The sequence below is a fragment of the Nomascus leucogenys genome, chromosome 10 (assembly GCF_006542625.1).
Source record: "Nomascus leucogenys isolate Asia chromosome 10, Asia_NLE_v1, whole genome shotgun sequence".
Classification (NCBI taxonomy): Eukaryota; Metazoa; Chordata; class Mammalia; order Primates; family Hylobatidae; genus Nomascus; species Nomascus leucogenys.
In genome coordinates this window covers 71,253,517-71,275,170 of record NC_044390.1, presented here as the reverse complement: position 1 = coordinate 71,275,170, position 21,654 = coordinate 71,253,517, and the positions used below count along the sequence as shown (strand labels likewise).

Below are 21,654 nucleotides of genomic sequence, written 5' to 3'. Positions count from 1 at the left end.
AGGCAAGAACGGGCCACGGATTCTTGCAGCCAAAATGTCATCTGGTTGGGAAAAGCCGCTTGTCAATTTGCAGCTACTAGAGGGGTGGGGGTGGGTGGAAAATGCAGCATCTTAAGTTCAAGATTCAGGGCGAAGGCTGGCTAGACTTAGCAGGGGTCTGCATCTTTAGATGAAATGTGAAAAACACCCAAGTTCAGGGACCAAATGACAGGGAGCGCTGTGCATGCGGCAACGCTAACAGGGACCCAAGGAAAAACACGAGGCGCTGAAGACGCTCCAGGAGGTCCCCGCCGTTCAGACAGACCCTCCCGGTGGCCCGGGCGCGTCGTCCTAGGGGGCGGCTTCTGTCCTTGGTTTCCCCTTCTTAAAAATCCAGGCGCAGGCAGGCTGAGCTCGGGCGGCTGAGACACCTCCACGTGGCGGGGGAAGGGGTGGCAAAGATAGAGAGGCCCGAGAGATCCCGCTTCGCACAGGCCCGGGTCAGCACCGGGAAGGAGGCCCGCCTGGACCCGAACGGCGCGCCCGTGCAGGGCCCTGGAAGACCTCGCGCCTAGAGGAGCGGCATCGGGAGCGGTGCGACGGCCTCACAGGAGCGCGGGGAGGGGCAGGGGGCGGGGCGGGGCGGGGCGGGGCCGCGGCGGGCGGGCGCGCGGGCGGCGCGGAGGGAGGGTGTCGCGCCGAGGGAAGCGGCCCGCGGCGGAGGGAGGGGAGGCCGAGTCCTGGAAGCGGAGCTCCGCGCTGGGACTGGTTCCTTCGCAGCCATTTTCTGTCCAACCAAACAGCCGATTGGAGACGGGAGCCAACCAGGGCTGCATTGGAGGTTTGTGTCTCGCTTCGGCCAATGATCGCTCCTAAACCGACTCCACTTTAGCTCGAATGAAATGTCCGTCTCCTCCCGGCGCCGTCCCCGCCGCCAACGCCGCCGCGGCCGGGGGCACTCGCCTCCCGCCCTCCCGCGCGGGCCGGGGCCGGGGCCCGCGCCTGCGAGGCCGCTCCCGCAGCGGGCCGGGCCGGGGAGCGGGCGCGGGGCCGCGGCGCGGCTCTTTGTGCACCGGGCTAAGGAGCGGCGGGACGCGGGCCAGGCCGCCTCCCGCTCGCCGCCGATGAGCTCCGGGCCCGGGGCCGAGGAGGGGCCGCGGGGCTGCGTCGGGGCCCCGCTCTCGACGGCGTCTCGGGCCGGCTCCATTTTGTGCGGGGAGCCGGCCGAGGGGCGGGAGACGCGGCCCGGACCCTGGCCCCGTAGCCCCGGCCGCGGCGCGTGTCCCCGGGGGCGCCCCCCTCCGCACGCGGGGCTGTGGCGGGGCCCGGCGCTTTGTCTGGCCGCACATCCCGGGGGCCGCGCAGCGGGTGGGAGGCAGGCGTTGGGCGCGGGGCCGGGGCGGCCGGCTGAGTCAGGGGATGCGCTCTGGGGGCGGCCTCCCGGCACTCGCAGGGCTGACAGGTCGCCCGGAACGGGCCGTGGGGCCGGGGCCACCCAGGCACCTGCGTGGGGAGGAAGGCATGGCTTTGGCTTCCTCGCAGCCTGGTTTGCGCGTAAAGAATGCAGCCATCTGGCGGCTTGCGGTCCCTGGACTTGCCCCGAAGGTGGGAAGGAAGCCCTTCGGATTGGACTAAGGTTTTAATCATCAGTGGTGGGAGGCGGGAGGATATGTAGGGCCTTAAGGAACGGTAGTCTTAGAGAACAAAGAATTACAGAGCACCCACAAATCGTAATCTCGCCTAAAGCACTCTAACAGGATAATTTAAACAAGGTTAGGTAGCCTGCGACCTTTAAAAAAAAAAATGGCATCCCACTAACCCGCATGGACCCCATAGTTCCGTGGTTCGTGCCACAAATCACTGGGGTGGTTTCATCTCTCTTAGTATGGAAACTAATCAGCAACATAAAGTGATAAAAGCAAACGGATCAATATCAGTGGCACTAATCAGTGGGGGTTTTATTTGTAAAGTATTGAAAGTTTAACCAAAATTCCTTAAAAGGCAAATTATTCCTTCCCTGCATTGCTCTTGTATCTTAATTTAAGGATTACTGTATATTGATGCAAAACTCTGGTTGTTGATGCCAAAGAATGGAGGGTGGAGGAAGGGACTACTGCTTTTCTTGGATACAAATTTGCATTTCTTAAAACATTAAACAGATGTATGCATTCCCTTGAGCTTTTACATATATCAACCTGCCCTTAAGAAAATATATACCATATGAGGTGACAGTGTTTTTCTTTAATGTACTGAGTCTAAATATATACTGAATCAACTATTTGGGTGAGTGAGTGTGGTGTGGTGTGACTCCCCTGCCCACACCCCCCTCCCCCATTCCAAGCAAAATACATAAATATAGCTCCCATATTTTAAGTGTTCTGAGGGCTTATTTTTTCAAAGACACCCTTTAAAAAATAACATTTCTCGTTACAAGGAAGGACTTTTCTGAGCAGTTTTGGGGTTAGAGGATACTATTAATATTTGAAAAGAAATTATAAATTATTTTTAATATTATGGCAAACGTCAAGCAGTCTTTGTTACCTGGACCCTTTTAGTGGCATTAAAAACTTTCAATTCAGTGGCTACAATTTTTTCTGCTATTTGCTAGATTTCATGCTTGGATGCGTATCAGTATATCTTCTCCCTTTAAAATTAACACTGAAAGGATGTGTTTTTGTTTTGGCATCCTACCCCTCCCCCATTTGTTTCCTTTGAGAAAGAGAAAGGAGCAAATGAGAAATGAAACTTGTAACACTGCAGTTGATACTAATTTGTTCAGCTATTTATGCCTTACAGTGAGACTGAAGTGCTATTTCGATGCAATTTTAGTCAAAAATGGTGGTGCTTCAAAATTATAAATAAGGGTCTTGATTATGTTGCTTTTTTGATATCTTCTCAGTGCAGAATGTATCTTCATTACAGTATAATCTGAGATTCTTAATTGAAAAGCATTATATTCTCAGATAATTTTTTCCTCCTCTTGAGCTATAGAATGCCTAAATGTTACTCTGAAACATTTAAGAAAACTTTCACCAAAAAAGTTGATAAGGGGTGGGTTTGCATCTTGAGTGTTAATGTTTTAAGTAATTTAGATGTATAATTTTTGGTCTCTTGCATATTATATAATTTGGTCCCTATTTGGTGTATTGTAATGAATGTTTATGATGAATATGGCTAAATTCAGGGTTATGTTGGAAAATCCATTTTCTCCTTTCCCCATGGAATTAACTTGTTTTTAAGTTCTCCAAAATAAATCTTTCAAGTCAACAAACATTTATTGGATGCCTTTTTATACTATTTTATACCATGCACTCCATTGATTAAGAATAGTAGTCAAGCCGGGCGCGGTGGCTCACGCTTGTAATCCCAGCACTTTGGGAGGCCGAGGCGGGTGGATCACGAGGTCAGGAGATCGAGACCACGGTGAAACCCCATCTCTACTAAAAATACAAAAAAAATTAGCCAGGCGTAGTGGCGGGCGCCTGTAGTCCCAGCTACTTGGAGAGGCTGAGGCAGGAGAACGGCGTGAACCTGGGAGGCGGAGCTTGCAGTGAGCCGAGATTGCGCCACTGCACTCCAGCCTGGGCAACAGAGCGAGACTCCGTCTCAAAAAAACAAAACAAAACAAAAAAAAGAATAGTAGTCAAAATTATACAAGCCCTCTTTAATTTTATGAGGAAAAAAAGGCTATAAGTGATACATTTGATATATTTTTACTACTGATAGATGTTAGGTCCTAATAGATGTTTATCTTTTAGGTTGAAATCACAAAGATTAGACACCTTTTTAGATAGGTGTTCTTCAGCACCACTGACAACACGGTTCTGACAGTATTTCATGACAGTAAGTATATTTTATCATTTTGGTTGTTAATTAGATTTGAATAGTAATTGGCTGGAAATAAAATTGTAACCAATTTATACTGGAGGTGCCTGGTAGAATGAATGCATTTCAAGTCTAGACAGACAGTACCTCTGCTCATTCCTGTTGCTTCCTTATTTTCAGCTTCTTGCATATATTATTTCCCATGGGTCCCTAAGTGCCGTTGAGGCTACAGGGTAGCCTGTCCCAGCTGTAAAGGGGCTGTCTGTTTAGCCAATTAATTGAATACTTAGGGGACAGTTATGCCCAGAATGGAAAATCCGAACTCTTAAGTGCAGTAGATGTGGGAAGAAGAGAGGCGTGGTGAGCCTGGGTGCTTGGGAGTGTCACAGAGGGATCCTGCAGACCTTGAACTGAGCCTTGAAATAGAGGGTGGGAGTGGACTGGTGAAGGGTGTCACCAAAAGCAAAAGCCTGATGGCAGGATGAGCAACTTAAGTTTAGGTGATCGGGAGTAGAGGTGCATGGTCCAGGGTAGATCTCAAAGGATAATGTAGGAAAGAGAAAGCACTTGTCCCCTCTGGATATTTAATTCTGTGCTACTATATCTGTAACCTCGGGTGTGTTACAGCTTCTTTGAGCTGTGGTTGCTTCACTCCTAAAATGAAAGAAATGCACTCAGTGATCCCTAAATAAAGCACATTCTAGCACAAAGTTTATTAACCATGAAGATAGAGAAGAGTAGGAAACAAGTTTGGTTAGGTTAAATGTGCGATCTGCTCACGTGAAATCATGAAAATGAGGTTTGGATTTGACACAGGAAGCCTTTAGGAACCTTTGAGAATAGGTTCAAGAGTATAGAACTGGTGTTGTGGTGAGATTAGTCTTGTAACAATATGTTAAGATGGGCTGGGTAGTAATCCAGTGGAAATAGGAAAGGGAAAGCATATCTAGGAGACATTTTTAAAGAGGTAATAGATGAGGTAGAGCTTGAAGGAGGTGGAAGAGCCTAAGATGATGCTGGTATATTTGGCTGGGCAGAGTGAAAGGCTGGTATTCTTCCTAGTAGAATTACAGTAGTGGAAAGGGAAATCTCCCTCCTTGCCCCCTTGCAGGGTCTGGGGCAAGGTGAGTTTCATTTCCCACTATCTTAAATTTGCAGTGAGGGGATATTAGACATGCCCTACAGGCATGGCATTTATGAGCATAGAAGTGATATTTAGTGAGTTCAGTAAGAAAATAAGGGAAGAAAGAGAAGGATAACCTTGGGTGAAACAATTAGGGGGTGGCAAGGAAAGAATATTGCTTTGGAAATCAGAGTAGGAGAGAATTCCAAGCATAAATGTGTGGCGAGCAGTAGCCAGCACTACAAAGAACAGTCAAGTAGGATGAGGACAAGATCACTGGCAGCTTTTAAGAGTGGTTTCATTCTGGGTTGGGATTAAAAAGTACATGTTCAGGAGTTTAAATAGGAATGAAGAGGTATCTTAACAACTGTCAGGGCAAGAATGGCAGCTAGGCAAGGGTATGGGGCAGAATTAAGATTTTATATATCTCTGTGTACTTCTGTATGCTTAATGAGGGAGACTAAGCATGTTTAAGGAAGAGTGAAGGAGCTGGTAAGGAGGATTGAAGATACATTAGAGAAGAGGAATCTTTGTATTATTTCTTATCCTCAGATAGATAAAAGGAATGTAACCCAGAAAACAGGTAAAAGGGTAAATTAAGAGAGAGAAGAATCTCTGCCCGGAAGAATAATGAGAACCGTATTTGAGGGGGCAATACTAAGATTACATTTGTCGAGTTCTTACTATGTATCTTGCACTTTGCTAAGTGCTTTTTATACAATAGCTTCCTCATAGCAGCATCACTTTAAAAATGGGGAAGCTGAGAACACAAAGAGAGCTCATAAATGGGGAGCCAAGCTGCAAATCCACGAAATTGGTCCTAAGAGCCAGTGCTCCTCACCATCGTCCAGGGTGCGCTTCTTAACCATCTCACAAACACCAACCTGGTTTGAGAAGCTAATTTCAATGTTTTCAGTGTATAATCAGTAGCCTTAGAATGTAAAGGGGGCAAATTAAAGAAGTAGGTGTAAAGACTGTATGAAAAACTACCAGGCAGGAATGCTGTAGAGAGTAGTTGGCATCTGAGGCCCTGGATTTCAGTCCCATTTACTGTGTCACCTCAGGCAAATCATTAGCCTCATGTACCTCAGTTTTCTCACCTGCGTCACAGGCTTGTGAACATTGCATGAGATATTTAGAAAGTGTTCAATAAATGTAAACATTAAAGAGGGCAGTATTTGTTTGTGGAACAAATTATTAGCATAGTTTAAATACGGCTACATCAAAAAAAAAGATTTATTAGCTTAGCCCACTACCTGTTTATTTCAAATAATATTTTCAAGAATAATTCTGTCAATTCAACTAAATAATGAGAATAGTCATTAAAATGAATTTATTGGGATTTAACCACTCTTTGTCCATATTTATCAGTTCCCTTGGGTCTAACGATTCATCATTGTCCGCTTGTCATTATCCTACATGCTGTGCTCTTCCAGCCTCATTACCTGGATGAAATCCAACACTTTCGCTTTTGTATTCTCATATCAGGCCTTTTAAGTGTCACACTGGACATACTGGCACCACTGTAAATTCACGGTCATTAGCTTCAGCTAGGCTTATACTGTCCAGCACTCCCCTCCCTTTCCTTTCCCATTCTCTGTGGTGACAGCTGTCTGTCTCTCCAGCTGCAAGAATCCCAGCGTTATCCTTGGTCTTCCTGTATCTCTATCAGTCAGTCACCAAGTCACCTACTAAAAAGCTGTCTAGTTGTTCTGCTTCTCTTGATCTCCAGCGCTCTCGCCCAGACCTGATGCTAAAATGATCATTATCTTGCCTGAAGTCATGCCCTGACTGCAGCATTATAGTCCTCACTGGTCTTCTGTGCCGATTTGTGCTTCCCTCCAGGTCTGTTTCTGTACTGAACTGTAGCCAGAAGGATTTTTTTTTTTTAAATGTGATTTGTGCTCTTCTGCTTAAAACTCTTTGATTTCCTCTTGTCCACAGGACACTGCTTGATCTAGCCCTTCCTTAGCTCTTTCCAATCCACCAGTACTGTATTTCTTGGTTTTCTCTGCCTGGAACATTTGTTTCCCACCTTTCTTTTTGTCTGACTGATTTCTATTCATCTGTCAGTCTCATTTTCAATGTCATTTCCTAAGATAGCCTTTCTTGACCCCTCAGACTAGTGAGGTCCCTTTTGGAGTAAACTCACATAGCACATAACAAAACATCTTTGTTTTTCTTTGTACTTGGCACTAGCAATTACTTAATTATTTGTAATTATTTTAATAGCTATATATACCACTTACTGAGTATGCCCATTGTACTATGCTGTGTTTACATGGATTAGCTCCTAACCTGTACAGGAGCCCTGGGAGGTTAAGTCTTGTTCTCACCCAGCTTGTTCAAGGTCTCATGGTAAGTGGCAGGGAATTCAAACTAGGTGATTCGATTCCAGAGCCTGTGTCCTGGAAGGACTAATAGGCTCTGTTCTCAAGCCTCTTCACCCTGCCTCCTAGGTTATGTAACATTTGTCCTGCAAGCTGAGGACAGAGACCTTGTCTGTTGTTGACAGCTACGTGACCAGCACATAGCATGGACCTGGTAAATACTAAGCGCTCACTCAGTAAATATTTGTTGGCTGGCTTACTGACAATCTACAGTCTGTTTTATAAATTTTTATAGGCTGTTTTAGACCTAGAAAAAAACCTTTGGGATGCATCTAGCAAGCGTTTTTTTCCATCATTCTTACATATAGGCGAATGGCTGGCATATTCTAAGCATCAAAGATTAGGTTGACTTATTGAGTGAAAGGTACTAAGTGCCATAGAGCTTTAAAGAACAGAACATTTGTTTTTGAATTGCAGAAAGGATAAATCAGAAAGATTAAAGGAGGATAGAGAACACTAGGATTAAAGTCTGGGGCAGGATTTTAATGGTAGAAAGATAGAGGAAAGGAAGACAGAAGGTGTGAAATGATAGAAAGCTAAAACTTGCGGAACTGAAGACACATACAGTTAAGCAGATGATGTGCGGCTTCTCTTCAAAGGAGGGAGGATGAGATCGAATGTCTGTGGGGTACACTACGTGCCAAACACTGTCTTTAGCAGCTTTCTAGTCTGTATTTAATTCTGACAACTCTAGGAAATACTTTTATCTTCACTTTTAGAAGACCGAGTTTAGAGAGGCTAATGCTGTTAGTCCAAATGATAATCTTGTTGCTAATTCCAGTGCATGACAAGATAATATGATTTAAACTTTTTTCCCTTAATGCTTTTATTTGTGTTATATTTCTAAATTAATTCATCTCCCAGATCCGCTTGGTTATTTGAACAGTGTCTTGCTCGTAGCCAATTTTAAAAGACTTACGGTATCATGTAAACACTCATTCAGGAAAGAATTTCTGTTATTCTTCCCAACCCACCGCCTGCCCTCCCCACCCCCAACTAAAGTTTGTTTCCAATTGTAGGTTCTGAAACAACCACTTTGGTCCTGTCTCCTGCACCTTGATCTTCCTTAGGTTATTGTAAAAGCTAGTCAACTCACAGGTATCATAATTGACCATGCTTTTATGGCTGTAAAAAAAAATCCATCATGTCTATTAAAGGATACTCTCCTAGTATGTTAGCATTTTAGGATCAAAATAGCATTTGATTTTCGGGCACTGTTTCACATTTATTTGTGTTAGTTTAAGATGGGGAGGGTGGTATTGTTATTTACATTTTATGTGGAAATACATTTAATTGGCAGAGATGCTTATTTTCAGGGGATCAGTAGGAGAGTCAGAATCAGGTCACTGACTTTGTTGTTTACTTCTTAGAGGCTACTACAAAGTATCAAATAGGTACCCTATGTTGACAGATTATTAAAGGTCTGTAAATTCTATTTTCTACCCCCTTACAACAACTATATAAATTACAGAAATGTGTCTCTATCTACAGTTATATTAGGCATCACAGTCAACAGATGCGTGAAAGAAATGCCACGTTATTGAAGACCTGGAAACTAGCCCAGTATTTTAATATTAAATAAAAATTCAACAGAGATGGAGAAGACATGTGTTATACAAGGACTAAAATTTTGCAATTAATAACATTAAGTTATATTGGGTCCTGGGCCTTAATGAAGGGTCAAATTTCTCTTCTTTGTTCAGCCTGAAAGTATATATGAATTACACTAGATTTTTGCTATACTTTTTATTCAGATAATGCATTTAACATTTTTTCACTCACAGATATCTTATTTTGAGTAAGTAGTATTTGCAAAACAGAAAGCCTTCTAGGATCTGCCATGTTGGTGAAATTGAATGGAGCCATTTCAGGGTTTATGATTTACTTTTTTCCAGACTTTCCCTCTTGGAATTCTTTTAGCTCTCAGCAAAATTAATTAAGCAGGCTTTTTTTTTTAAATAGGAATTTTAACTCTTATTCTTGTCTATGCAGGTAATTTTCCTATCTTTATACATAGATCTTCCTGACCCCTCTTCCTGACCCCACTCTGTCACTGAGGCTGGAGTGCAGTGGCGTGATCACAGCTCACTGCAGCCTCAAACTCCTAGGCTCAAGTGATCTTCCCACCTCAGCCTCTCAAGTAGTTAGGACTACAGGCACATGCCACAACGCCTGGCTAATTTTTAAATTTTTATTTTTTTAGAGACAGGGTCTCACTGTGTTGCCCAGGCTGATCTTGAACTTCTGGGCCCAAGTGATCCTCCCATCTCGGCTTCTCAAAGTGCCGGGATTACAGGCATGAGCCACACCTGGCCCTGATTTGGCATGGGGAGACAAAATTAACCTTTGACTAGAATCAGGAGTTTATGGGTTCATTCAAAACATGGGTGTACTTTTGGCTTGCCTGGGTACAGAATTGTGTAGAGAATCCACATGCTTCTTATACCAAGTAACATTTTGAACGGAGACATTGTCTATTTTGGAACTTCTATGAGAAAGCAAAGAAAGTTTGCAGCAGGAGCAAAAGGAAAATCAGGGTTTAGCGGGAGAGCCGGAAGTGATGGATACAGGTGAATTCCAGTTGATGACTTAAGCTGATTTGTTTTTTAAGAGACAGGTTCTCACTACATTGACCAGGCTGGTCTGGAACCCTTGAGCTCAGGCGGTCCTCCTGCCTCAGCTTCTGAGCAGCTGGGGCTATAGGCGCATGACACTGTGTACAGCTTTACTAAGCTGATCATCATTCCAGGGATAAATTAGGTTGTAAGTCAGGGTTGCCTGTGGTACAATATTTGAAGATTATGCACTTAAAAAGAAAGAGGCATACGCTTTAGATTCATTTCCTTGTCGCTGTTGGCCTTATGCTTATCACTTATGGAAGATGGATAGGGAAATCTTGAATCGTGGACAAATTGTGGGAAAGTTTCCAAATCAAGAAATATAGGCTGGTTGCGGTGGCTGATGCCTGTAATCTCGGCATTTTGGGAGGCTGAGGTAGGCGGGTTGCTTGAGCCCAGGAGTTCCAGACCAGCCTGGGCAACATAGCAAAACCCTGTCTCTACTAAAAACACAAAAAAACTGGCCAGGCGTGGTGGTGCATGCCTGTAGTCCAACTACTCAGGAGGCTGAGGTGGGAGGATTGCTTCAACCTGGGAGGTGGATTCTGCAGTGAGCTGTGATCACGCCACTGCACTCCAGCCTGGGCCACAGAGTAAGACCCTGTCTCAAAAAAATAATTAATTTTTAAAAAAAGAAATATAAATTCTCTTTTAGTAAGCTGAAGGCTATGAAAAGTATAATTGACCCATCATCCTGTGACAGTTTATAAGTGTTGAATCTGTTACATTTGTTAGTACTTTGAAAAGTATTGAAAAACTGTTTTTCTCCTCATAGATGGATGGTGACAGTTCTACAACAGATGCTTCTCAACTAGGAATCTCTGCAGACTATATTGGAGGAAGTCATTATGTTATACAGCCTCATGATGGTAAGCAAGCCACAATTAGAACCAAACTCACAAGTTAAAGCAAGTTAGAAAGTGGACATTTCATTAATATGGTGTTCTAGGTTACTTTTGTCTTTATAGGAAAATTTACAATCTTGTGTTACGGTTCAATGAGAAAGTCTAAAAGGCATACCATGCTATTTTTATTAGAAATAGTCTTCAGAAGAATGAGTCCTTGAAAAGACTTTTACTATAAAAATACACCTTGTCTAAAATCTGTACAGTTTCTTTTAAAATTTGTTATCGACTTCCTGTTTAAATGTTAAATATGAGAAATTTATAATCAATTGATAGGGTAACTAAAATAATTATTTAGAGGGTGAGTTAAATTTCTAGCTATTATATTTCTTGCACTTACGACTTATTTTTGGTTTTCATTCAATATTAACTTTGAACTATGTCAGGTATTAGAATGGTAGTGTTGGCTCGGTGTGGTGCTCACGCCTATAATCCCAGAAGTTTGGGAGGGCAAGGTGGGCAGATCACTTGAGCTCAGGAGTTCGAGACCAGCCTGGGCAACATGGTGAAACCCCACCTTTACAAAAAAATTAAAAAATTAGCTGGGCTTGGTGGCATGTACCTGTAGTCCCAGCTACTTAGGGGGCTGGGGGCTGAGATGGGAGGATTGCTTGAATCTGGGAGGTAGAGGCTTCAGTGAGCCGTGTTTGCACCACTGTACACTCCAGCCTGGGTGACAAAGTGAGACCCTGTCTCCAAAAAAAAAAAAAGAAAGAAAGAAAGAAAGGCAGTGTTATGTTGGCCTATCAGAAATAATTTACTTTTACTTTTGTGGCATTTTGATTTGTAAAAAAAAAAAAAATTTTACTTATCTTTTTGAGATGGAGTCTTGCTCTGTCGCCCAGGCTGGAGTGCAGTGGCACAATCTTGGCTCACTGCAACCTCTGCCTCCTGGGTTCAAGCGATTCTCCTGCCTCAGCCTGCCCATTAGCTGAGATCACAGGCGCCCACCACCACGCCCAGCTAATTTTTTTTAGTAGAGACAGGGTTTCACTGTGTTGGTCAGGCTGGTCTCGAACGCATGACCTCAGATAATCTTCCTGCTTCGGCCTCCCAAAGTGCTGGTATTATAGTCATGAGCCACCACGCCTGGCCTGATTTGTAAAATTTTTAAAAATTGAGATATATTTTTAGAAGAAACTTGCCAGAGGGATTAATTTCATCCTGAAACAGATATTCAAATAAATTAATTCTGATAACATCATTTTAAACACATAAAAACGTAAATTGAATCAACTTAAGTGCCTTGCCTACTTACTTAGTACATATGAAGAGTGGGCAGTTTACTTACAGGATACTGCATTTAGTCATAAAAGGATGTTATTGGTACTGTGCAAGCTTCAGTTATAGCTAAATTTATATAATTTGAAAAGTCACTTTTTGTATGAACAGTTGGATCACTGCTATAGCTTTGTTCAAAAACTAGTTACGTTAGTAATCCAACTGGATCAGTAATATTCAAGTCCAGTTTTTCCATTCTTTATAGAATTTTATATAAACTTTATACAGACAAGACAACTTTATATCAACTTTAAAAGTTTTATATAGACTTTTACATAAATGAGTTTGTATAAACTTGGGTTTGGAGAAACATACAACCTCTTAACCTAGCAATATTGAAGGAGCCATAGGCTATGGTCTGTAAGTTTTATAGCTAAGTCATGTAATAAATATTTATGAGTACCTACTCTGTGGAAGGTGCTATACCAAGCTGTAGGAAACACAAAGCTGATTTGTGACTTTAAGTAGCAAAAATCTAATAGGAGAAATGAGGAATAATAAAAATTCTAAAAATGTGTAAGAGAAAAGGCATAGAGAAGCACTTATATTTTATGAAAGAAAAGATCATTTTTGAAGGCGCTATGGAGATGTTATTTGAGATTTTTGGAGAATGGGCAAGTAGGATTTTAGCAGGTATATTTGAGGATAAAAAGTGTTCTAGGCAGTGAGTCTGAAATTAATAAAAAAAGTTCAGTTCTGGCTCTGTAAAAATTATGAAGAGACTTGCTATCCTAATCCCTAAATAATGGTTAAGAGGTGAACCAGAATGATTTTATTCTGGATCACTTTGGTAGTTTTTTCTATCTTGAAATATAAATAATAAGAAGCTTTAAACCTAAATATTTTTATTTCTTTAGATACTGAGGACAGCATGAATGATCACGAAGACACAAATGGTTCAAAAGAAAGTTTCAGAGAACAAGATATATATCTTCCAATAGCAAACGTGGCTAGGATAATGAAAAATGCCATACCTCAAACGGGAAAGGTAATGTAAAGGAGAAATTTCACTAGGTTTTTTCAAGGGAAACACGAAACTGCATGAATTCATAGGTCATGGGTACAGTTAGCTGTTGATTTCAATCATTCAGGCTTTCAGCAAATCAAATATTTCTTTCACGTCTACATACACAGTTACTGAACAGTGTCCCATTTTCAATTCTGTCATGTCCCTAAATGTTCTCCTCTCTCCCACTTATTGGAGGCAGATAAAATAGAATTTAGACTTTTTGTTGTTGTTGTTGTTGTTTTGTTTGTTTGTTTTTTTCGGGGGACAGAGTTTCACTCTTGTTGCCCAGGCTGGAGTGCAATGGTACAATCTCGGCTCACTGCAACCTCCGCCTCCCAGATTCAAGCAATTGTCCTGCCTCGGCCTCCTGAGTAGCTGGGATTACAGGCATGTACCACCATGCCTGGCTGATTTTGTATTTTTAGTAGAAATGGGGTTTCTCCATGTTGGTCAGGCTGGTCTTGAACTCTCGACCTCAGGTGATCGCCCGCCTCGGCCTACCAAAGTGCTGGGATTATAGACATGAGCCACCGTGCCTGGCCCGACTGTTTTAAAAAATAGGTACGTTGTCAAACTATCAAGTTTGGGTGTATGAAGCTGTAACTTTTTCTCTTTTTTTGAGACAGAGTTTTGCTCTTGTTGCCCAGGCTGGAGTGCAATGGCGTGATCTTGGCTCATCGCAACCTCCACCTCCCAGGTTCAAGTGATTCTCCTGCCTCAGCCTCCCCTGGTAGCTGGGATTACAGGCATGAGCCACTGTGCCTGGCCTGAAGCTGTAAATTCTATAATGTTGCAGCAAATTTAGGTCGTATTGGTCTGATATAGGTGTAATAAGAATTTTCCAAAACAAATCCTGGTATTTGGAAACAGCTATTTTTCCATAATTATAGATACTAAGATACATTTAAACTGATATTTTTTTTTTCTTAAGTAGTTTTGTCTTCTTAGAACTTTTAAAACTCATTGTCACTGCTCATCACTTGGTCTGAATTAAAATTCACACATTTTATATCATTTTCTATTGGTAATTTTTCTATCATTTTATAGTTTAAAAAGACTTATGGAAGTAATAAAGCTTACAAATAAATATGCTATTAAAATACATCACTAAGCCTAGAACTTACAGTTTGAGAATTTTGTCCTTATGTTTTAAGGAAAAAAAAGCACAAATGCTGATTATTGCTTACATTCGCTATGTATGACCAGCTGTGCTGCTGGTCAGTACCATAGCCACAAGCCATGTGCTCAGGAGCACCTGAAATGTGGCTGGTCTGAATGGAGATGTGCTGTAAATTTGAAACACAAGATTTTGAAGACTTAGTATGAAGAAAAGAATTAAAATTTCTCATTTAAAAATTGATTCTATGTTTAAATGGTAATAATTTGGATATATTGGGTTAAATTAAATATATTAAAATTTTACTTTTTTTTGATATGGCTACTAGAGAATCTAAACTTACATATGTGGCTCACATTATATTATCTTGCTTGACTGCATTTATGCAGTTCTTGTTTACTTTTTCCAGTATGGAAAATAGGCATGGCAGTGAAAGACAGTGTGTTTTGGCAGGGATTTGGAGTGGTATTGCTGTTACAAGTGGCTTTGCAATTGCTTGATTAATGCATTGGAGTTTCATTTTTAGACCCCAGACCCTTAAGGGAAAAATTGTTTTTATAATGAAGTGGCAGATATATGCTTCTTTAGGCAGGCTTTTTAGTAAACTCAAAACCTGTTATCTGACACTGTGTATCCCAAATAATAAAAAAGTCAAAGCCACCGTATGTTATTATTTCTCTCTTTTCCAAGCCTTATGTGAATTCAGTTTTTTAGTTCCTGTTTTGCTTTTTGTTTTCTGGTGTCTTTATTCATGGAAATGCTAGGGCAGAGAAGTGGTACCTAAGTCGCCCACAAAATATGCATGGTGGAATGGATTTTCCAGGGACACTGGGTTAGTAAGAGTTTTCATCCTCTGTGGGGTGGTAGGAACATCCAGTGATTGCTGTTTTATATCTTTTTAAAATTTTTTTTTTTTGAGACAGAGTCTCACTCTTTTTGCCCGGGCTGGAGTACAGTGGCTCAGTCTCGGCTCACTGCAACCTCCGCCTCCTGGGTTCAAGCAATTCTCCTGCCTCATCCTCCTGAGTAGCAGCAATTACAGGCACCTGCCACCACGCCCAGCTAATTTTTTGTACTTTTAGTAGAGATGGGGTTTCGCCATGTTGGCCAGGCTGGTCTTGAACTCCTGACCTCAGGTTATCCGCCCGCCTCGGCCTCCCAAAGTGCTGGAATTACAGGCGTGAGTCACCCTGCCGGGCACTCTTTTACATCTAAATTAGATTTGTTTTCTGTAAATAGTTGTCAAGGCTTCTCTCACTTGTATTTGAGTTTTTATTCTGACTCCGAGGTGTGGACTTTTGATAGCACACATTGTGTTAATGTTATAACATATTTAAGAGATTAAATAGTCATAAAGTGAAGATGTGTTTTTCTGAATAGGCTTTCATTTTTGTAGGTTGTTAGGAAGGTGATGGTTATAATTTCTGTAATTTACCTATGATTTTCTCTTCAGATTGCAAAAGATGCCAAAGAATGTGTTCAAGAATGTGTAAGTGAGTTCATCAGTTTTATAACATCTGAAGCAAGTGAAAGGTGCCATCAAGAGAAACGGAAAACAATCAATGGAGAAGATATTCTCTTTGCTATGTCTACTTTAGGCTTTGACAGTTATGTGGAACCTCTGAAATTATACCTTCAGAAATTCAGAGAGGTAAATAAAATGTCTCCCATTGTGCTTTTTTTTTTCTTCTTTTTTTTTGAGATGGAGTATCGCTCTGTTGCCCAGGCTGGAGTAGAGTGGCGAGATCTCGGCTCACTGCAACCTCTGCCTCCTAGGTTCAAGCAACTCTCCTGCCTCAGCCTCCTGAGTAGCTGGGATTACAGGCGCGCACCACCATGCCTGGCTAAGTTTTGTATCTTTAGTAGAGACGGGGTTTCACCATGTTGGCCAGGCTGGTCTCAAACTCCTGACCTCAGGTGATCCACCCACCTCGGCCTCCCAAAGTGCTGGGATTACAGGTGTGAGCCACCATGCCTGGCCCCCATTGTGCTTTCAAGAAAATAAGAGACATTATTTATTTTAACTTTGTAAATGTATTACTTGTTTTAAAAATTCATTTTGTAGTAAATTATGTAACATGTCTCAGAAGTATTTAATTGCTTATATCAGCAGTCCTCAACCTTTTTGGCACCAGGAACCTGTTTGGCGGAAAGCAATTTTTCCACGCTCTGGGGTCGGGGGAGGGGTGCGAGGGGCAGATGGCTTCAGGATGAAACTGTTCCACTTCAGATCATCAGGCATTAGTTAGATTCTCATAAGGAACGCACAGCCTAGATCCCTTGCATGCGCAGTTCACGATACGGTTTGAGCGCCTATGAGAATCTCACGCGGCCCCTGATCTGAATGAAGGCGGAGCTCAGGTGGTAATGCTGGATTACCAGCCCCTCACCTGCTGTGTGGCCAGGTTCTTAACAGGCCACAGACCCTCATCAGTCTGCAGCCTGGGGGTTGGGGATCACTGACTTATATTACAGTACTTAAATAGAAAGTCCTTTCTTTTTCCCTTTGTTTATTACTAACTATAGCATAGTTATATAATGATTTAAGGGCACAGACTTTGTATTCAGACCACCAGGAGGCTGAATCCCAGCTCTCCCACATGCAAATTCTGTGGCCTTGGACAGATTATTTAATTACTTTAGGCCTTGGTTTCCTCATCTGTAAAATGAGGCTAATAGTACCTATATCATAGAATTATTGATGGGACTAAATAATGTTCAGTGCTCATTAATGTTACTTCTTGCTGCTATTGTTAATTTAAAAGAAGTAGCATTAAAAGTAGTAAGGTTGGAGTCTTTTGGATAATAAAAAGAGGAAGGTATAATCATATGTCTTTCTTATTATTGATTGAATTCTTTTATACTTCTTAGGTTTATCTTTGCCTGCAGGAATGGATTTTGTGAAAAGGAGTTGAGTTCAGCATATTTATTTCCACACGCCAGCTTAGGTGTCAGATTCACATTACTTTCAAAATATATTCTTAATATCTTTAGTGTTTGAATCCCATTAAATAAGTGATATTTACATGGAATAATTGAAGTAGGAAAAGAATGTGTAAATTCCTGACAGCATTTTTACAGATCTTCAGTATCATAGGAACCTAGAAGTATTTGGCCAAACTAATTTAGGAATTTTTAACTCTCAGCTTGCTACAGTACTGCCCAGTTGGCTGAGAGACATATATATACTTAAGTGATCACTTGGATCATTTGTAGATTTATAAGCTCAATAGTGGTGGTATTTTGCAGACTTCTTCATCTGTAAGTAGAGTTCTCTTACTCCTTTTATATGGTGTGAAATTAGAATAATTTATTTTTATCTGTAAATACTTTGCTTTCTAGGTCATTACTAACTCTGCCTTGTTAATGATTACAGCTTATATTAAAAGTTAGCCTTTTGAAAGCCTTCTTCATATGTAATTAACCAGAAGTGTTAATAAATACTCTGCTTAGAGTTTGTAATAATAGAAGCTCCTAATTTTAGGCAATAAGTAAGCATTTGCATTTGGAAGACAATTTCATTTGAATATCAGTGACTTTTTTTTCCTTCCTCAGGCTATGAAAGGAGAAAAGGGAATTGGTGGAGCAGTCACGGCTACAGATGGACTAAGTGAAGAGCTTACAGAGGAGGCATTTAGTAAGCATTGTTATAATACAAGTCATGTAGATTGTTAGCGATGATTCATACTAAGTGTCTAATGGTATTTTTGGAATGTCAGCACTGAGTATTTTGACAAAGCACTATTTTAAATAGTTCTTATCAGTTCATGCCCTTTTATTTGAAGTCAGTGAGTGATAAGTGTAGAAAAGTTTAATTCTGCAGACATTATAACCTTTCACTGATAGTTCTGACTGAGTTCCGTAGCCCCTAGTTTTTGGTGAAGATTCATATGAGATAGGAATATTAAGGAAATGTAGTTTGTAATATAAAATCTTATGATTTAAATAAATTTGAACTCAGTTTTCTTTTTTTAAAAATTGAGTATCATGTTGTCATATTGGTGAAATAAAAGGGCTATGTTGAGTAAATTTCTCATTATATATATTTCTCATGTGTAAACTATATGCTGCTCAGTTATATGTTGCTCCCAGCCAAACCTCATGGTGTAGTGTAGTTTAATCATGAATCAGAAACTTCATCCAGTCTGTCTACAGATTTGTACACATGGGCAGTTAGCTAAGGTACATGTTAGAGATAGGAAAATTGAAAAACGCAATATAAAATAATGTGGTTTTTAGGGAACGTTTTTAAAAATGGAAAATTGGAGGATTTATTATTTTGTCCAAGACTACATCATTGATACGGGGCAGAATTGTAATGAGAAATTAATGGTACAACCTTAAGATACAACCCAAGAAAGTAGATATAGTTCTTTTCCCTCTTTAACTAATTTTTTTTCTTTTAGCTAACCAGTTACCAGCTGGCTTAATAACCACAGATGGTCAACAACAAAATGTTATGGTTTACACAACATCATATCAACAGGTACAGTCCTTTGTATTTTAAATGCTTAAAAAATTTCATTGTATCAGCAAGGCCTCATGGCTCATGCCTGTAATCCCAGCACCTTGGGAGGCCGAGGTGGGCAGATCACCTGAGGTCAGGAGTTCAAGACCAGCCTGGCCAACATGGAGAAACCCTGTCTCTACTAAAAATACAAAAATTAGCTGGGCGTTGTGGTGGGTACCTGTAATCCCCGCTACTCGGAGGCTGAGGCAGGAGAATCGCTTGAACCCCGGAGGTGGAGGTTGCAGTGAGCTGAGATCACACCACTGCACTCCAGCCTGGGCAATAGAGTGAGATTCTGTCTCAAAAAAAATTTTTTTTTATTATATCTATTGATATAGTTAATTTCAACACGTTATTAAGGACCTGATAAAGAAGGTTATTAAAATTGTTTTCTCAATATAGATAACAGTATATAGTGTTCTCTTAATAGTTAAAAATAAGCATATGTTCATATTTGCATAGGAGATTTCTAGAAAGATATACAAGAAATGGGAATTAGACTTACTTGTTATTGTCTTTTCACTGAATTTTTATAATATGCATATGGTACTTTTAATCTCCTTTTCTTTAATTCTGCTCAATTTAAATTTTCTAATCTTAGATTTCTGGTGTTCAACAAATTCAGTTTTCATGATCTGAAGAAATGATGGAATGGGGAGTGTAGAGAAATGAGAGTCTGTATGATTCTGGAACAGAGACATCAGAAGGAAAGACTGGTGAAAAGATGTATCTTTGTATATTAATAGCTGTAATGTAGCTTCCTGATGCTTGACTAATTGAGGTGTTAATTCTGACTTGAGAATCTTTTTCATGAATGATTTTAAAGAAAAATTTGGATTTTAAAGGTATTAAAATATTTTTGTTTTGTACGAGAGTTTGTTGCTCTGTATGACTCCTGTATGCATTGTATATTGCAATTTATTACTGTCAGAGATTTGTAGACAGTTTCTTATTTTCATATTGAATCATGTTACTTTTGTAATTCAAGTAAGCAGCTGGGTTAATTCATGATGTTTGCCCTTTTAATAAAGTATAAGGGTAGATTTCATTTTGAATGCAAGTTGCCTTTATTATAAATTTGAGTTTGTCTTGGTTATACCTTGCATGATAACCTAGATTTCTAGCATTTGCTGTATTTATTAAAATTATTATTTTTTTGGTAAAACATTAATAGTTTAAGCAGCATCATTTTTAAAACAAATGTAATTGAATAAGTGTGAATGCAGAAGCAAATATTGTCTGCCCTGTTAAACTTGGTGCCCATTAACAGTGTTTACACTGTTCATTGTGCCTGTTAATGTAGTTTTAGTTATTGGAGCTTTTTTAAGACTAGATTTGGTTTTGAGTTACCAATATGAGTTACCCATTTTTAAGAATGTGGGAATACATTTAAGTTTAATGTAGTCCTAGTGCTCTTGAAATGGTGCCCCTTTCATTTGGTACATGATTTTTTTTCAAATCATATCTTCAAATACTATAGTATCCTCTTACAGAAGAGGAGTTTTATAGTCTGATGGTAAATGTCTTCATTTTACCTTTTTAATTGAAATGTCAAGTTTCCTGTTACACTATGGAAACCAAGAAACATCAGACATCATTGCGTGTACAGACCTTTTGCATGGGTGAGTGAATGAAATGGAGAACAGAGTGAGTGCTGTGAACGGTGTGAAATAGAAGCCGCCAACTTCTAGTGTGCTGTCTTCATCTCTGCAATAAACTAAACGTAGATAATGTAACTTTGTATAATTTAGTAGTATGTACTTGGATTGTTTCTTTTTGAAAAGTGAGGATTTGTATTTTCTCATCTATTCTTTTTGGTGTTAATTAACTTGAGGGATTTTTTTTTAAGTTTTTAATATCAAAAATTGCTATTGTATAGTTTGCCTAAAAGGAAGTTGGAGTGAATATCATCTTTGAAGGACACTCAAATTTATAAGGTAGAAGCAATTTCCCAGATATGGGCTGAACAGAAACATTTACTTTGCCAGAAGGAGACTTTAGGAGTATATTTGCGCTAATCAGAGATTAATAATGTCCTCATCTCCTACTCTCCACTTAAAAAACAATCTTCATTATAGTAAATTCAAATAGGAAAAAATGGGGAAGTAGTTAAGCAAAATCAACAATCATCCTACTATGTTGAAAGAACCAGTGTTAATATTTTGATAAATATCATTTGTCCTTTTACTTTGCTAAATATGTATATTTTTATAAAAATGGGCTCATATTGTGCATACTGTTTTGTAACCTGCTTTTTTCACTTAACAATATATTGGAAACATCTTTTCCAGGTCATGCATAGTCTTCTGCATCATTTTTATTGGTTTATTATTCTGTTGTATGACTCAATCATAATTTATTTAATCTTCTATTGGATATTTTGACTATTTACATCTTTTCACAGTTATAAACAGCACTGCACTGAATCTCATGTACATCCATGACTGTTTTCTTAAATTCTTAGAATTGCTGGGTTACCAAATATGCAAAATTTTAAGGCTTTTGATACTTTGTTATGAGTGTATTTTTGAGATATTTTCCACTTGATCCAAGCAGTATGTCACTAGATAACTGATAAAAGCACTTGGACTTTGGTTATCAGATACTGTCTCTAAAATTATTTTAAAGATTAATATTTGTTCAAGTAGAGAATGAAGATCAAAAAGGAATTTGAGGCCAGGTATGGGGTGTCTCACGCCTATAATCCCAGCACTTTGGGAGGCCAAGGCAGGCAGATCACTTTGAGATCAGGAGTTTGAGACCAGCCTGGCCAACATGGAGAACACCCCCCGTCTCTACAAAAAATACAAAAATTAGCAGGGTGTGGTGGTGCACACCTGTAGTCCCAACTACTCTGGTGGCTGAGGCATTATCCCTTGAACCTGGGAGGCAGAGCC

At 40.3% G+C, this 21,654-nt stretch overlaps 1 protein-coding gene across 4 annotated transcripts; it reads left to right on the top strand.

The window, feature by feature from the left end:
• The first annotated feature begins 671 nt into the window (after nt 1–671).
• On the top strand, nt 672–21,358 carry NFYB (nuclear transcription factor Y subunit beta). Of its 4 annotated transcripts, none has more exons than XM_030821283.1 (8): nt 672–820; nt 3,738–3,822; nt 10,711–10,804; nt 12,979–13,109; nt 15,701–15,898; nt 17,803–17,884; nt 18,654–18,733; nt 19,359–21,358. In XM_030821283.1, the coding sequence occupies exons 2-8, from the start codon at nt 3,817–3,819 to the stop codon at nt 19,389–19,391; spliced, it is 624 nt and encodes a 207-aa protein (XP_030677143.1). In that variant the 5' UTR covers nt 672–820; nt 3,738–3,816; the 3' UTR covers nt 19,392–21,358. The 4 variants fall into 4 exon arrangements, with proteins under 4 accessions (XP_030677143.1, XP_030677145.1, XP_003269994.1 ...); XM_003269946.4 differs by lacking the exon at nt 672–820 and adding an exon at nt 1,258–1,584 and having other exon boundaries at nt 19,359–21,357; XM_030821284.1 differs by lacking the exon at nt 672–820 and adding an exon at nt 1,258–1,615 and having other exon boundaries at nt 19,359–21,357.
• Nucleotides 21,359–21,654: the final 296 nt, after the last annotated feature.

What these genes read in the sequence shown, in the direction of transcription:
- NFYB (XM_030821283.1), top strand. An exon ending in GCTTACAGAGGAGGCATTTA is followed by an intron (nt 17,885 to 18,653) that starts GTAAGCATTGTT and finishes TTTTTCTTTTAG; the next exon opens with CTAACCAGTTACCAGCTGGC. An exon ending in ACACAACATCATATCAACAG is followed by an intron (nt 18,734 to 19,358) that starts GTACAGTCCTTT and finishes TTCTAATCTTAG; the next exon opens with ATTTCTGGTGTTCAACAAAT.